Here is a 16,090-nt window from a genome sequence, read left to right as displayed (position 1 = left end):
AATCCACCCAATCTACCATGTACTTGCTGTGCTGTTGCCTTCACATATATGAATGTGCTTTAACTCTCAAAAAGGCAATGAAAGGTGATCAGAACTGAAATTAAAGTCTGTAGAAGCCTTGACTCTCCCTTTCATACCCTGCTGTCACATCTATGTATCTTGTTATCTACTTGAAAAGTAGATAGAAGCCAACGAGCAGATAATTAAGTCAGACAAAGTTATATAGAAAACAGGAACACATTTTTAAAAGTAAAGATGATTGGCCAATGAAAAAGAACAATGTAAGGGACTAGTTCTCTTTCTTGATGTCTCCAAACCAAAATCAAAAGCTTTTTTTTCACTTTTAACAACCCAGTTGATGAAGTATAAGAAAGTATGAGATGAAATTTCAGTGTTTGTGTATTGCTAGGGTAATGTACCAAACCCTGTGATTACTGAAAGAAGTGAAAGAAAAACAAGTAGTTAAGTGTTTTAAAGGTTATACACAAATAAAGGGAAGCTATTATAAAAAAATACACTTCCAGTCAACAGCAGAGAGTAAGAACGTGCTAATCAAACAACAGGAACCATACTTCTATCAACAAGTTAACACTGAAACTTCACTGACAGTTAAACTACAGAGTTATCTCAAGTACACTCTCTGTATCTAAAAAAAGCTTCTTTTGACATTTAATCTGACTAACACCAAGGTGATGTTGCATAAACAGAAAGCACTTTAGGCTGTGGGGAGGTGGGGTGTCTGTGTGCCTCTGCTCCTCCCCTAACAGACACCTGCATGACTAATGCAATGCCTTTCACACACTGAAGTTAAGCCTTTCCCCAGGCCATGGATTAACACCTGTTCTACCAACACACTTCTCAGGATGCACAGCCAGACCATGGCAAAGGGGAGGGGAGAATGGGATTGCACCATGTTGGCTGCTGTTCCTAGCACTGAAGAGCAGGGATTTGAAGGGCCTGGCTGCTCCTACGTGGTTTTCCCACTCTTGTCTCCCACTTTTGGTCATTTCTGGCTGTGGCTGCTGTGCTTGCTCAGCTGTGAGGGAAACAGATGAGACAAGTACTGGTGACACTGAGACACATGGATCCTTGCTCTGTGTCTAGCCTTGCAGGGGAAGGAACTCTCCCAAGGCATTCTACCATTGACTGAAACATTGTCCCCATACACAGGGGTGTGTTTGGATAGGCCAGCATTAGCCCAAATCACCGACTCTCAAGTCAGATCACCTTGTTTCTTTAAGAAAAAAAAGAAATACCCTCAGAAAAGAGTTTTTTAATCCACTTCCCCATTTGATTTTATTTTAACACCAGTTTCTCAGCTTTGCTGAGCCAATGTTACCACTTTCAAACAGTGCTTGCACTAACTTTGAGAGCCTCAAAATGCACTTGTACTCAGTGAGTGCACAGTGCAACCCAAGGATTAGACAAAAAGTCATCCATATTTCCAGTGTTGGCAGCCTTAGAAAGGTGAGTTTCCTATAGGATGGATGACCCATAAAGAGGACAAAACCAATGAAAATCCCTAAAATGGACAACAATGAGCCATGGCTACTGTTCAAGTAATTTCCATAAAACATTCTGTACAGAACACAGGAGTATCAGTGTAATAAAAACTCCCAGGGATATCTGCAATACACACAGGTACTGCAACACTCCCGAGCTACAAGACATGCCAAAAGTAGACTGCTACCTCTACTGTCATCCATCTCCCCATCTCTTGAGTGTTCTGACTGGGCATCTGGGGGTGTCTGAAGCACAGCCACACTGTTCTGATTTATAATCTTCAGTTTAAGCTTTGGTTTCGTCCGTTTTCTTCTCGGTACTGTAACAGTGAGGCTCTGTAACTGAGACATGCCGGATTCTGTCAAGCAGACTCCATCCTGGGTGTATGTCTTCGGTGGGTCTATAAAAGTTGAATGAATCATAACAGCAATATAAAACTCTTTAATTTACAAGTCTTAGATTTTTCAGGAATAGCACTTATAAGAGTTAACAATCCACATGTATGGAGCTGATCCGTGAGTGAAGAAATTGGTCTAAATAAAACGGAGGTATCTGACACTGTTTTACACATTACAGTCACAGCTTTATTGCCCAGAGTCTGATGTCAAATCCAGCAACAATCCATTACATTGCTATGGAACAACCTATATCAAGGACTCATTAGAAAGAACAATGTCATTATGGAAACTGGTGCCTCGCAGGGTATTTCCATATCACTGGCACTCACAGAAACCTGTGCAAGTCTTACTTTGGGTTCCCATTGCTGCTCAGTCAGGGCCCCCATCCAGCCTTCAGCACTTTACCTTCACCATCTTAATGACCTTAACTCTGCCAGAACTCCTGGTAACTCAGAAAAGTTAATCAGCCCTATTTTATAGGCAGACTAAAACCAGGTTTTATCAAGTGAGCTGCTCAAAATCAAATTGGAAATTGTGGGTAGAACCCAAGTCTCCCAAGACCTGCCAGACTGCTTCCTCCTCAAGGTGTTACATGACAGCTGAGTCTATTGATAAGCTCCAATATTCCTTAATTCACCACGCAGAAAGGCTCTGTCACCTGCGCTGGGGCACTGCAAGTGGAGGTTTGGGAACTTTCAGGGAATTACCAAATAATGAAGAGGCTGCAGTGATGCTTCAGCTCCTTGGAGCCAACTAAATCACGATTTGATAACGCAGGTTTTGCAAACATACAAATATCATAACATTTGTTCCCTTTAACCGAAAAATATTTTCTTAAGTAACATCTCACATCACAGCTGGTCTTGAACACAATTCTTCCCAGTTGACTGTCTTCTTATACAAAGTTTAAAAGGTGTGTGTTTCAGAAACATCTCATAAACTCTTTTTCAGATTGAAGATTTGAGGGGAGAACCTTCTCTCAGAACTACATTTGTGTGGTATCAAATGGAAAAAAACTTCAAAGTGATGGAAGCTGTCCTACCATGATGGAAGCTGCTGGGTGCTATCATTATAAAAACTGACTTGTGAGTAGGCTTGTCCAGATTATAAATTCCTAGCACAATCCAGACAAATACAGAAAAGTTGTGTCCTCCTACAGCTCGAACCTGCAAGCATTTGTGTACATGCCTGACTCAGCCACACTGTTATCACCACTGATATTAAGGCAAGCAACTAAATCTGCAGGATCAAAGCATAATTTAAAGTAATTATTATAGTGCAGGTATGGCAGGCAAAAGAGAAGAAAGAAGAGAGAATGAAAAAAATGGAAAGCATGCTGTGGTAACTGAAGGATAGTTAATGCTGTCTGTTATAAAACCATAAAAAAAAGGAATTTTTGTCTCATGTAAAAAAACACCCTTAAAATATGCTAAATGATTAAAAATTAAGCATTTACATTCTTTACCTAGTTCTTTTGATTTTGAAATAATCTGAGCTCCAACTGATGAATCACAACAGTCCAAAGAAGGCACTGAAAAATATAAGGAAAATCATTTCAACTTTTAAAAATGGTGACTTGATTTAAACTGAAACTATCAATTTTCCTTCAGACAGTTCCGTTAAACTCCCTAATTTATACTGTTGGCAACATTGACTGGCACCTTTAAAATGAAGTGCTTTTCAGTGTCACAGACGATGTGACTACAAAACAAGCCTGATACAAACTGAAGTTCTCCAACTTCCTGGAGCCAAGAATGGCATTGGAATGGCACTGAACTTAATGGTAAATTATCTCCTTCTACTGGGCCAAGGGCAAATGAATACACTGGACCTATTGGGTTGGAAAGGAACCTCTACACTAGTCATGATGTTCAGGTTTTGGTGCCCTAATCATGAAAAATGGGAGGGCTTTGTGAACTGGGTATCGACCAGCATTTCCCCAAGGAGGGGCTGGCACACTCTGGCAGCTTTGCACACAAGATTACAGAGGTGTCTGTGCTGTCAGGTCTCTCACACAGCACACATGAGAAAGCTGATATATCTGAGAACAGATGATACAGGACTGGCTGAAGTTAGATAGGGTAATTCTTAATCAAGATAAGAATATCAATAAATGGAACAGCAGAAACTCAATCTATACTCTACAGTTTGTGTGCTATGGGGAAGTACTGGAACAGTGTGACTGAAAAAATAATGATCAAAATGTCCTACTACACGTGGCTACTGCTGCTGTGGGTAGAAATGCTCTTTCCACCTGCCTTAACTACATAGCTGCTATAATGCTTCACTAACCTCTGATGTGTAGACTAAATTTTACTATTAGTAGTGACTTCACAGAGATTATGTAGACAGTAAGTAAAGTGAAAATTAGGAGCTTCTATCTCGCAAACATTGAGAACTAGAATCAGAAAACCTGTTAGTTTGGCACAGTTAGCATTACTACACAGGCAAGTTTATCCACGTTTTTTCCTTTTTTTTTTTTCCTAGAAATCTTATTCATGCTGAATTTAAGACCTGGATAACACCTGGAGTATTTACTTTGTGTCTGCCACACAAGATGAGACTGCTGAGGCTGAGCAGCTGTGGGAGGTTCAGTGTGTCATGTCAGACCAGTGAACATATGCTGCTGACCACCCCACACACATCCTGGGAATAAGGGCCAAGACCAGGAAAAGCACAAAAGCTTCCAAATAACACTTAGAATGGATATGAAAACTACAGAATTCTTTCTAAGCATATAAGCAAATTTACAGTCCTTTAAAAGTTTTATGTAAGGTGTAACTAAGATATAGGATATAATCTACAGGAAACCAATATTCCATGCAATTAGTAAACAAAAGAAGCCTACATGAATTACTGGAAAAGTGATACACAACAGTGGGACGAAAAGACAGGGAAGAAAATAAATTGAAAATTACATTTTGTAAGAGACATGGAACTGAAGGGAAACAAAAAATGTGGGACAAGCTGCAGGATGGAAGATACTCAAAAGCACTGAATTGAAACAACAGAAAAAAAGGCAGATTGTAAGAACTACTCAAAGTGGAATAAAACATTATCTGTTCATTTAATTGGTTATAATTCACAAGATGTTTTAAGACTGAGATAGCAATTATTGAATTGGAATCTAAGGTAAACAAAAAATTCAGAAAGACAAGTCATAAATGGGAATTTGAAATCCTTATTTAAAAGTCAAACAACAGAGAGCTCTTCTAATCCAGGTCAGATAGTGAATAATTTTAACTCTGGAGACTGAATAGAGTTGAAATGCTCAAATAAACAAGCTGATAGTGACAAAGGTGAGGCCTTCAGAGACCCACTCACAAAAACTGCACAACCAACCAATGTTTGAAGGCAGTATCAAACAGACTTCCAGAAGAGGAGCTAATTAGAGTGCAGATTAAGGATTAAAATCAATAAAATGGATAGCAGAAAAACACCATATTGTTAGAGAAAGACTGTTCAAATGAGAAAAAATAAAAATTGAACAAAAAAGTGCTTTCTGAGGCATTCAGCTGAAGTTTAACCAAAATTGTTAAACTTACTTGCAAAAGGGTTTAGACATGGTGAATATTGTACAGTATTTAGCAGTTTCAGCTGAAAACAAATAACTGCACAGAATACAATATGATCACAAGAACCACAGTTTCAAAAAGAAAGGGGCTGCCATTTGTAAGGCTGTAAAAGAAAAGAACAATTCTAGGAAGAAATGAAACCATCATAAGAAATGGTTGATGTAGAAATACAGCACTAGCAGAGCACTCATTATTGGGTGCCTGCATAACTGTGTGAATGACACAGGGATGTTTCTGTAAATATAGTAACACAAGAACATTAGAGTTGACATAACAAATGTCCCAAATAATAAAAAAAATTCAAGAGGTAATTTTTTAACATACAGTATTATGTTGGGTTTGTATCTTGTATTTGTAAAGTACACAGAATTGGGTTTCAGAATGAAGAAAAATTTAATTCAGTTTAATGAAAATGGTACAACAGGGGCTCCCAGCCATAACGTGTATCACTGGCAGTGCTGAGCATCCCTGGATTGGTAAGTGATACCAGCTCCCCAATGAATCCATGGGCATAGTTACTCGAGCCCCAGGAGGAATAACTGCACAAAGGCAGCTACAGGAACTGCCACCAGATCAGCTGTAACTGGTTACAGAAAACCAGGCAGAGCTGGTCCGTTTGCAGAGGAACAAAAACAGCACCAAGGGAGGAGGAACTGGAGTTTGGATGGAGAGAGGATGGGAGGAGGTGAGGAGGGATGAAATTTGCAGATGGGGCATGTGATGTACAAGGGCAAAGGACAAAAAGGCAGAAGTGATGAGCACATGGTCAAGAACTGCTTGTCCAGGAGTGAATGAGGATGAGGGACGGACACACATCTCCTGAAGGTGCAGGAATTACAGCACAGGGGAAAAGCTGCTGCTGCTGCTGCCCAAAGGAGCTGTTAGCACCTCAAATTCATGAGAATCTGAGAAAATGTTCTACAGGGCAGAGCAATACACTGGGGGACATGTAACTTGAAACTGCACTAGAAGGAACCTCATGAAACACTGGTGAGAGATGATTATTTCAAAATAGTCTAGTAATGAAGGTTTCTGGTATACTGCTTTGGAGTAAATCTTACCACATTCTGGCTTTTGATATTTATGTATGTTCAAGAAGAAAAAAGCTATTTGATCTTTTATTTTTGTTTCCTGAAGAACACTTTGTAAAATTATAAGGTATGATGAGATAGGGAAGAGCTTTTACAAATTTAAAAAAGTTTCCATTTTCTGAAGAAAGTAAAATGGAACCTCATTCTCTTTACCTACACACTGGAACCATTTATTCTTTAATCACAGTGAACCTGCAATGTATTGGTAATTTCGTGGGTTAAGGGGCTCTTGCCTCTTCTAGAAAGAATGTGGTTAAAAAACCTGTAATAACACTTGCAACACATCAAATGTAAAGGGCAAGAACCATCCCAGTAAGAATCCCATAATGTGGTACATTTTAAGAAGCTTTCTACTGCCAACTAACATTTGTCTGTCTAAGTTTATCAAATACTAATTCTTCTGACTTGGAAACAAAAAGTTATAGCAGATTTTCAAAGGAGTTTTAGAATAATTAATGGAAGACCAAAACATTTCATATCAAAGTACATGCAGGTATTTCTATGAACATGCATCAAAGGACATATTCAGACATGCAACTGTGCAAATGTACTCATGTTAGAGAAGTTTTATATATACTGAGTCAAAACAGGAAAGAATAAGCAGACAAACTTGTCTTTAAAAAAAAAAAGGTGACAAAAACTGCAAAGAAAGCTTGGTAACTCCCTGACAGGTCTTGCAAGTCTGGTTCCTATTTCTTGGAACACAAACCTAAGCAACACGAGTTCATGGAGATGTGCAGGAAGGACTAACTCAGGGGACAGCTCATGCCTGGAAATGAAACATCTCTGATATCATCTTGTGAAGTTGTTCTGTCTCACATACCATGGGCTTTAATTATCTTGAAAAAGCAGTTCTGCCAGCTCCAAAGAGAAAGGAAGAAGGAGTATTTCTTACTTGGATCTTTTTTTCTTCAAGTACTCAAAGCTTATTATCCAAATAAACAGAAGACTGTGTTGTATCTGCAAGTTTCTTGGGTTTTCCACTTACAAAACATCCTTCTTTTTGAATTTTTGAAAGTAGATCTCAGCAATGAAGTGACTTGTAGAAAAACAGAAGCATTACTCATTCTTCTATTAGTGATAAAAATGGGTTACTTGGAAGTGTTCCAGCACCTTGTGTAGTTGATCAGGGAGTATATAAACCTCCAAGGTCAGGTCAGTAAGTTATAATTACTGCTGGGATGAGGACATGCCAGTGTAAATGGACATTAGATGCTCTATTGAACTTTTCTTGGCAGACCTCTTGAGCACATGCCTCACAAAATCTTCAGTCTTGATCAGGAAAGCCAATCTTACTTGGTGGATATGACATCTTCTTGGTGGATATGAATATTTCCTGAAACGTTTGCTTAGTTCTTGTACCTTCCTCCTACTGTTCTCTCATGACACCCCACCAAAGGGTTAATATGAACACTAATAAGCTTATGCTAAAAATGGGAATAGTTGTCAATGTTAAAGCAGCAGAGTGAAGCAGAAACTCCTGTGAGCTGACACACAGAGAAAACAGACCTGGGATATCACTCTTGCAGCAAGACCATAAATCATGTCATAGGCCAGTGTAACTGCTGACAGGCCACTCACAGAACATTAACCAGCACCATCCCATGGAATCAGATGCTGTAAATGTGCTTAAGCTGCAGTAACCTCAGCTCCTGAAGTACCACTGCTGTAGAACTGTAATACAGACTGACAAGGCAGTTGGTATCCATGTCCAGAGAAGTGCAAAGTTCATCAGAAGGAACCATACATTTTAGCTAACAAGCAAGTGACAATTCCTGAACAAAAAAGTATGGCCAGTTCTTTCAAAGATTGCAGCTAGGGAGGGAAGCACTGGTCTTGAATACTGGGAGAGCTGAGGAAAAGGCATAAAGGCATAAACACGAGGGAGGAGGGGAAAAATGCTTACACAGACTGTTGGTACAGGTACTGCTGCCTCAAACAACCTCAAAGCATCAAAATATAAAACCTTTTTCTGCTTAGAATTAATTTTCAGATTCTTCTGCAGTTGTAACTTTAGAGAACTGGGCTTTCTTCGTTGCACTTGACAGAGTCAGCTGCCTATTGCCCTTTTGATACCAAATGCTTTTAGTCCTTTCTCCTTATCTTCAATAACTCAACCCAGAATTCCCCATTAGGTTTCCTCTGGCCTTGCAGCCAAATCACTAGAGGGTGTGAAAGAGCTGAGGACACTTCCACCAGGGCCCTTAAAATAAACATGAAAAAAAAAAATCTTACTTCTACCACGAGCCAACTCTCCATCAGAGACAAGAACCGTAACACATTCCCAAGCCTATTTATCGCAGTGTGTAATCCTGCCATTGGTTCCGATCGTCTCCTTACCGTTTGTTGGTGGTATGTATGGCCTACAAATGGTACAGTCAAAACCCATATCAGCTATGTTTTCCACTTCCTCCTCTGTGTTTAAGTTCTGACAGATTGCATGCATCCATCTAGAAATTAAGTGGGGGAAAAAATACAATTTAAAGGAAATATGTGGTGTTTTAGGAGTCCCAAACATCAGCCTACGGTCCAAGTAAACGTGAAGTAGCTGTTTAGTTTGCATTCTTTAAGGGAGAAACCCCAGAATCAGGTTTTCCACATACAGCATCCCCCTACTGTGGTGTGTATATGGAGTAGCAGACCACCTATTTCCCTTCATGGGAAGGAACTCTACAAAACAATGTCCCGGACCAAATATGTTTTAGTATTATAATTTTCTCCCTATATTGCCATCATTTCATACAATGTAATCCAGGTTTAGCCTCCCAACAATAGTCTTGTGAGGTAAATTAGTTTTATTTTTATGGGACGGGGGAAGAGACACAGATTGATTAATTAATTTGCCCAGAGTCAGATAGTTAAGTCTGTGTTACAACTAGGAATGAACTACTAAGAGACTTCTGAGACTCAATGATCCAGTGTTCATTACCACAAGACCATTCCCTTCATCTTTATGCTTTTACATTAGGGGGAAAAAATTAAAATAAGCCTTAAACAGGAAAAACCTGTAAAATATTAGAAATCCTTACCGATCACATTGTCTACACTGAATTATGAGCTCCTCATCCCTGTACGTGCGATAGCAGATTGGGCAGGTGGACAAACTTGCACAGGGAGCACACTGTGTGTAATTATTTTGCCATTCACATCTTAAACCTGGAGAAGTTGCTCCACAGTGTCTGCACCAAACACACCTGCAGAACAGACAAAATGATCTGTTACTTTCAGTTCACAGGAAGATTACTTTGTGGCTCTTCTCCTTAGAACAAGGTGAGTAATTAAGTTTTAACTTAGTCTAACAACAAATGTTTAACAACAATTATAATACTTTTTTAACAAAGTTCCTTCAAACTGCAAAAACAGGCAGATGGGTTTTGTAACAGCTCAATGGGTCAAAGGAGTTTCTGCTTCCAGTTGCCATTCACTTTTAGATCTGGAGGCTTAACCATGTGAGAGGTCTAGTCTGTTTGTGTTTCACCCAAGTAAACCAAATGGTTTTCAGAGGGTTTTATTTTGAGAACAATTTGGTGAAGCAGCCATTCTTTTTTCCAGCTGAACGCTGGAATGAACATTCCAATGAATGTAAATTGGAAATTTTTTGGGGGTAAGAGTTTCAAAAGAAAAATTTTGTCCACCTCTACTTATGTGGGTTTTTTTGCATGAGGAAGCAGTACCAAGAAGAGATAACAGTTTCCCTAATAAACTGATAATTGAATGAAGCAATTCAAAAGTATTTTGTTTGCTTTAATACACCTGACTTAGATACAATTAAAACATTATTACAGTTCAATTGACGTTACAAATACGAAGTGACAAGGAGAAACAGAAGAGGCCAGCAGTCAGGACTTCTGACCCCAGACCCAAACACACCATTTGCATTTCCAGCCTCCCTTTGGGACAGTCTGCAGGGGTGGATCCAGGCAGTATGTGTGGTAGCTGATGTCGCAGTCATCACAGAGGAGGAGTCTCCCTGGATCTGTGGCTTTCCCACAGGCTTCACACACTGTGCACTCCAGGCACCTCCAACCTTTGCTGAGCACCACTTTAGTAATCTGCAAATGGCAAGGTGCAAATGATTTGAAAACTGCTCTGTGAAGTGTGATCCATGAAGGTCTGGAGCCCAGGATGCTCATCTGGACACAGCACCCACGTCACAAGGGGCTGTTTGTCACTTAGACTTTCTGAAGCTTCAATAAACAGGATCGGATCAAACAGATCCTCCTTTTTACCTCCTTTCTACCCTTTTTAGAAATGGATGAAATGTTCCCCTTTTTCAGTCACTTCACCTGGCTGCCATGACTTTTCAAATATCATGGAGAGTGGCTTGGCAACTACATCAGCCAATTCCCTCGGGATTCTGGGATGCACCTCATCAGGTCCCAGGGACTTATGCACATTCTGGTTCCTCAAGCAGTCACAGATCTGATCGTCTCACATCATGATGGGACCACAATAACCAGTGCTGGGGTTTGTTTTAGTCATCTGAAGCAAACAACTAACTTATTGGAGTTAATATGTAATGTAAGAGCAGTGCATAAACATAAAGTCAAATTATAATTGCATGAAACATGCATATGGCATTTTGTAAAGTACATGTAAAATAAAGTTTTGTGACATGTTGAAAAAAAAAATCCCACTTTTACATAGATGTACTTATAACCAATGAAGAGTGTATAGTGTATACACTGCAGTAAGTAGCTTATTTTGTGCTTGCTAGGTCATTTCATACCATTCAAATTTAATTTTCACACATTCTCTCCTAGACTAATGAATGTAAAATGTATTAATTAACCACTCCAACTGCTGTCAATTCTGACAGCCAACAGGCAAATTGAATCAACTAAACCTTATGCCCCCAGTAAATGAAGATGCAGTATAATTTTTTCTTTGTTTTTAATTCTGCTTGTGTTTAGGTTTTAAGCTTATATCTCAAACTGTTATTTTAACCAACTGCAGGATAATCAGCACTATTTATGGTTGTGAAATTACAAAAAGGTTAATTTCTCTTGAGGCAATGCATACTATAAAATGACATTTAATTAAAGTCTTTCACAAGTCGCATACAAATAATGGTCACATTAGCTGATGAATATCTAACAAGTTAATGACTCCCCTAATTACCACAAAACCAAAGGCAGCATAGTGCTATTAAAGTACAATATGTAAACAGTGTAATCAAATGATTTCTTTTATGTAACAAAAGCACTCACCTTAATACTGACACAGTACGGATGGTAACACTGACCACACTGAGAACAGGCAAGCAACCTGCCCTCAGCACCTTGGCCAAAACTCCCACAAACTACACACATATCCTGGAATGACAGAGAAGAGCAGACTTTCAACACGTGCCAGACACTACATTCTGAAAACATATACCTGTAAAATCCAGCTACCTTGCTCTATAATTTAACTCCTAACAAGGACATTCATTCAATTTTTTCCTAATTAAAAGCTGGGAAACAAAATTAAAATACAATAACTATTATCCTAACCTGATGGAGAGTGAACTTGTCACTGTTAGAGAAGAGGACAACTGTATTATGCATCGAGTTTTCTTCCTCATCTTTATTAGATGAAATATCCATAGTTGTGACCTATTAAAAAACACAAAACATGAAGAGCAAGCACATCACATTTTCTAAGACATGAGACAAGGTGAAACTTAATATGCTAGAGAATACAAGCTTTGCAAATATTTATTCATATAGTATGAACTTCATAAAAAGCTACCTCCATCAGAAATTGCTATATTAATTCACATTTTCACATCAGTACAAGTATTATCAGTATTATCAGTTTTACATACACATTCTCTCTCTCTCTCCTCTGTTCCCCTTTACACATTATCCCATTGCACTTCAAAATGAAAATGGAAGAAAAGAGATAGTCTAAGAAAAAAATCACTGAGCAGAAGTTGTCATACTGTGCCCAGTCTGGTCTGTTCCCTGTATATAAACACTTCTTATCAAAAAGTTAATTGCAGTGACATACTTTTGAGTATTAATTCAAAGAGCAATTGCAGAAATGTAATTTTTCCCATATTGCCTAAAATGTGGTTTAGCTAATGTTCCAAGTATGTCAGAGGAATAAGCCAGAGTTCTAAAGTTACTTGCTGTAAGCACTTTCTTTATGAGGCTTATCTATCTTGACCATAAAAACTTGCACTGAACTTGAAACAGCTGTTTTGATCTCAATCCATAAGCTCTGACTGTAGACAGTCATTTTCTTTTTGATCAAGAGATTGGTACTCTGACCTGCCCTTTATTAATTCAGCATATACAGGCACATACAGCTTCTCAGGAAGAGAAACAAGGAAAAAAAGACTTCAATTTTGTTCTGACCTTCATGCAAATACTGCTATGCAGAATTTGCTATCCATGAATTTAAACTAACAGGCCCAACTATTTATTCTCTGATCCAGTAAGATAAGGGCACAGGGTTCTATATAAAAGATTGAATGCACGATAGAGAAATATAACCTTGTTTTACCAGCTGTTCCAATTTTATAAATGGGGATTATTTTAAATACAGTATAAGTCTTATACAGATAGTTTTGTTTAAATAATAATTTAAATATTTTACAAGCCCAAACATCACTCTAGGGACAAATGTAAATATCATTACAACAGCTACAGGAATCCTTCTGATACACTGTTACTGGAATTCAGCTTTTACTGAGAAACAGCCAAAAATGGAATATATTATATTAAAACATATATATATATATATGTTTTAATTACCAGTTGAGAGCACTGCAGCTGTAACTAGCTAGTTAACCAAAAAAACACGTGAAACACCTTGACACTTTCAAGGAGAGGATTTCCCTTGTTTGTTTTTCCACAGGTTCCACCAAGTTCTTGGAATTGCTTGCACTTACAAAAGAGCAGACTTTGAAGGACAGAAAATATTCCCATTTCAAACATTTAACTGGCAAAAGCTGGTCTCTTGGTATTGCTCACTTCACCTACCATACAAGACAGCCACATCTCTGCTCTGGAACTCTCAAGCTGCCATCTATTTGATGACTCAAAGGATCAAATTTCTGAGGTAAATTGTGGAGAGTGATGTCCATTTTGTATTTATAGCAAGTTACCTAACATGCCCTAACCCTGGGGACAGGGAAGTCTGACTGATGCAACTTACTTTGTTACCAAATTCTTTTGGCCAAGTGCTTCACCAAAACTACTCAAAAAAAAGTTAAACCGAGGAACGGTCCCTGTACTGACACAAGACACAAGATAAAGAGTAGAATAAATTATCAGTTTTCTATGTGGGAGAACAGCACTAGTGGAAATCTGACAGGGCATGTCTGCTAACAGGCGGTGCTGTTCAACACACTCGTGTGCAATCTGAAAAATCAAGTGAGAAACAAGGTGACAAAGCTTGCCAACAGGATTAGAATATTCAGAGTAATAAAACCCAAAAGACAACTGTGAAGAACTGCACAAGAACTTCATAAAGCCGAGTGCTGGGCTATAAAGTGGCAGATGAAAGTCCACAAAGTAAAGAAAAGAACATGACAAAACAACTGATAAGAATGATCAGAAATATGGAGTAGCTTCCATATAAGGAACAACTCCAAATACTGGTATTCTCCAGTGTGGCAAGACAAGAGTGGACTGAAAAGGAGGAGAACTGATGGAGATCTATAGAAAATGAGTGGCATGGATGAACTGAATAGAAGCAGCTCTCCACTGCCTCTTCTTTAAGAGCAGCAGACTAAGGGGCAGGCAACTAATCCAGCAGGCAGCAACTTAAAACAACAGACTAATAAGCTATAGAACTGAAAAAAGTTAACATGGTTTCCAAAAGTTTTTAAAAATGAGTGGGCAGATCCACGAAAGAAAGCTCCAACACAGGCTGCCCAAGACAAAGATACCACCTCCTGTTCAGCAAGTCCCCAAACCACAAACTGTTGAAATGTCTCCTTCTGTTCTGTACTCTCCCCCCAGCACTCAGTTTTGGTCCCCTGGGTAGAAGAACCTCTGCTCTGATCTCCTATGGCTGCTGTGACATTCTCACACACAAGCCTTGCTCTCCCATTCTGTGTCATTCCAGTCAGTGCTGCCCTTTACCCAGCATGTTTTCCATGCAAGAAAATGGAAGGAATGCTTAAGACTCCCAATGGTTGTGTCTTCAAGTGGCAAGAGCAGTGTAAAATTGCCTCAGGTCCATCAAGCTGTGGTGTTCCAGTTCTTCATCACCAGCAGTAACAGCCAGGCTTTATCAAACACCCCCTGCTTTTTAGGGCTTTTTAGTTGGTTTTATAAAGTATTTTAATACAAGAATTATAACTGAATAAAATTACGTTACATTAACAGACTGCAATATGACTTTAAAAAAAATGTTCTTACCCCTGGAATGACCACAGTCCCAACTCCATTCTTCAGTTTTGATCTTCCTCTGCCACCTCTTCCTGAAAGACCAGCACCACGTGGTCTCCGCTTCCCTGGGAATCCTGATCCACGGCCCTATTCAATATAAGATAACAATGTAAATGCAACCTGAAGTTCTTTTGTTATATGGGATTCAAACTTGTTCAATGCATCTTGGGAAAAACATAAGTAAAAAAACATCCTATGACTTCAAGTGAATGTGAGCCCACGAGGCCATAGTCATTAAATCACTGCATAAATCAGTAGGAAATACCTTTAACTACTTACATGGCATAATATGATGACCTTTATCACCAGTGAGAAAGCAGCCAAACCCAGGAATGTTTATTTTATGCTCAGGAATAACTGGAAATATGGATGTTTTTTTCCCCCATAGTTGCAAAGTTTCCAAAATAAATTTGTTATTCTATGATTCATTTTCTTTTCTTTTTAAGCAGTCAGTTCAGACAGTCATGGGACTTCTGAAAAGGGTCTGGACACTTGATTACTTGTAACCATAGATGCTTTTCTTATGCTATGAATAATCAAGCAAAACCTGGAATTTATTAGGATGCAATCCTGCTCCCAAAGCAAGAGCTGGCTCCACGAAACTCTCTTAATTCCGCAGATACAGAGAGAGCTTTTTATATTAATTCTATCAATTACACTCAGATCAACATTCCCCATAACGTGCTTACACAATATTTTTAGACAGCTTTTTTTCTCCCTTCCTTATTTAAGATGCAGCTGCACAGTTGCAGTGTTGTGCTTTGGAGTATTCACAGTATCTTCAACTACAATTAACTTTGGAAAAGCAAGTATGCTTTTAATAATAATTACCTGTTATGCATACTGTGACTTTGTTTGAAACGTTGTTGTTTTCTGGTTTGTTTTGTTTTTTTAATTTCAAAAGGAACTAAGCACGAAGAGGATTCCTAATCCTCCCTTATCAATTCCAGAGAGAAAAAGAACATATTCACAACATCCCCAAATTCTGGCTGGTATTAGCAGACATCTTTACAATGTGTTTCAGAGCCTCTAATCTGTGTAACTGATAATAATTATGTCATATACTCAAATAAGCACCTTTCCTACTATGAAATAAGCAATGAGATTATTTATTTGTGAATAACCTCAGTTCCTAG

At 38.7% G+C, this 16,090-nt stretch overlaps 1 protein-coding gene across 10 annotated transcripts in view; it reads right to left on the bottom strand.

Annotated features, from left to right (window-relative positions):
* The window catches only part of KMT2C (lysine methyltransferase 2C), a 191,381-nt gene that overhangs the window by 50,770 nt on the left and 124,521 nt on the right, over positions 1 to 16,090 (bottom strand). For 7 of the 10 annotated variants that reach the window (XM_051768259.1, XM_051768260.1, XM_051768261.1 and 4 more), the window contains 8 exons: positions 14,925 to 15,041; positions 12,063 to 12,164; positions 11,778 to 11,882; positions 10,438 to 10,619; positions 9,597 to 9,761; positions 8,908 to 9,017; positions 3,367 to 3,432; positions 1,691 to 1,903 (listed from right to left, as the gene is read on the bottom strand). In XM_051768259.1, the coding sequence (XP_051624219.1) occupies positions 1,691 to 1,903; positions 3,367 to 3,432; positions 8,908 to 9,017; positions 9,597 to 9,761; positions 10,438 to 10,619; positions 11,778 to 11,882; positions 12,063 to 12,164; positions 14,925 to 15,041 (1,060 nt within the window). The remainder of the gene's footprint in view (positions 1 to 1,690; positions 1,904 to 3,366; positions 3,433 to 8,907; positions 9,018 to 9,596; positions 9,762 to 10,437; positions 10,620 to 11,777; positions 11,883 to 12,062; positions 12,165 to 14,924; positions 15,042 to 16,090) is intronic. The other 3 variants (XM_051768264.1, XM_051768262.1, XM_051768266.1) reach the window with 3 other exon arrangements.

This window comes from Manacus candei, unplaced genomic scaffold (genome assembly GCF_025592945.1).
Source record: "Manacus candei isolate 608988 ecotype Guabito, Panama unplaced genomic scaffold, ASM2559294v1 h1tg000094l, whole genome shotgun sequence".
Lineage (NCBI taxonomy): Eukaryota > Metazoa > Chordata > Aves > Passeriformes > Pipridae > Manacus > Manacus candei.
Note: the sequence above shows the minus strand (reverse complement) of the source record. Positions and strands in the feature narration are given on the sequence as shown.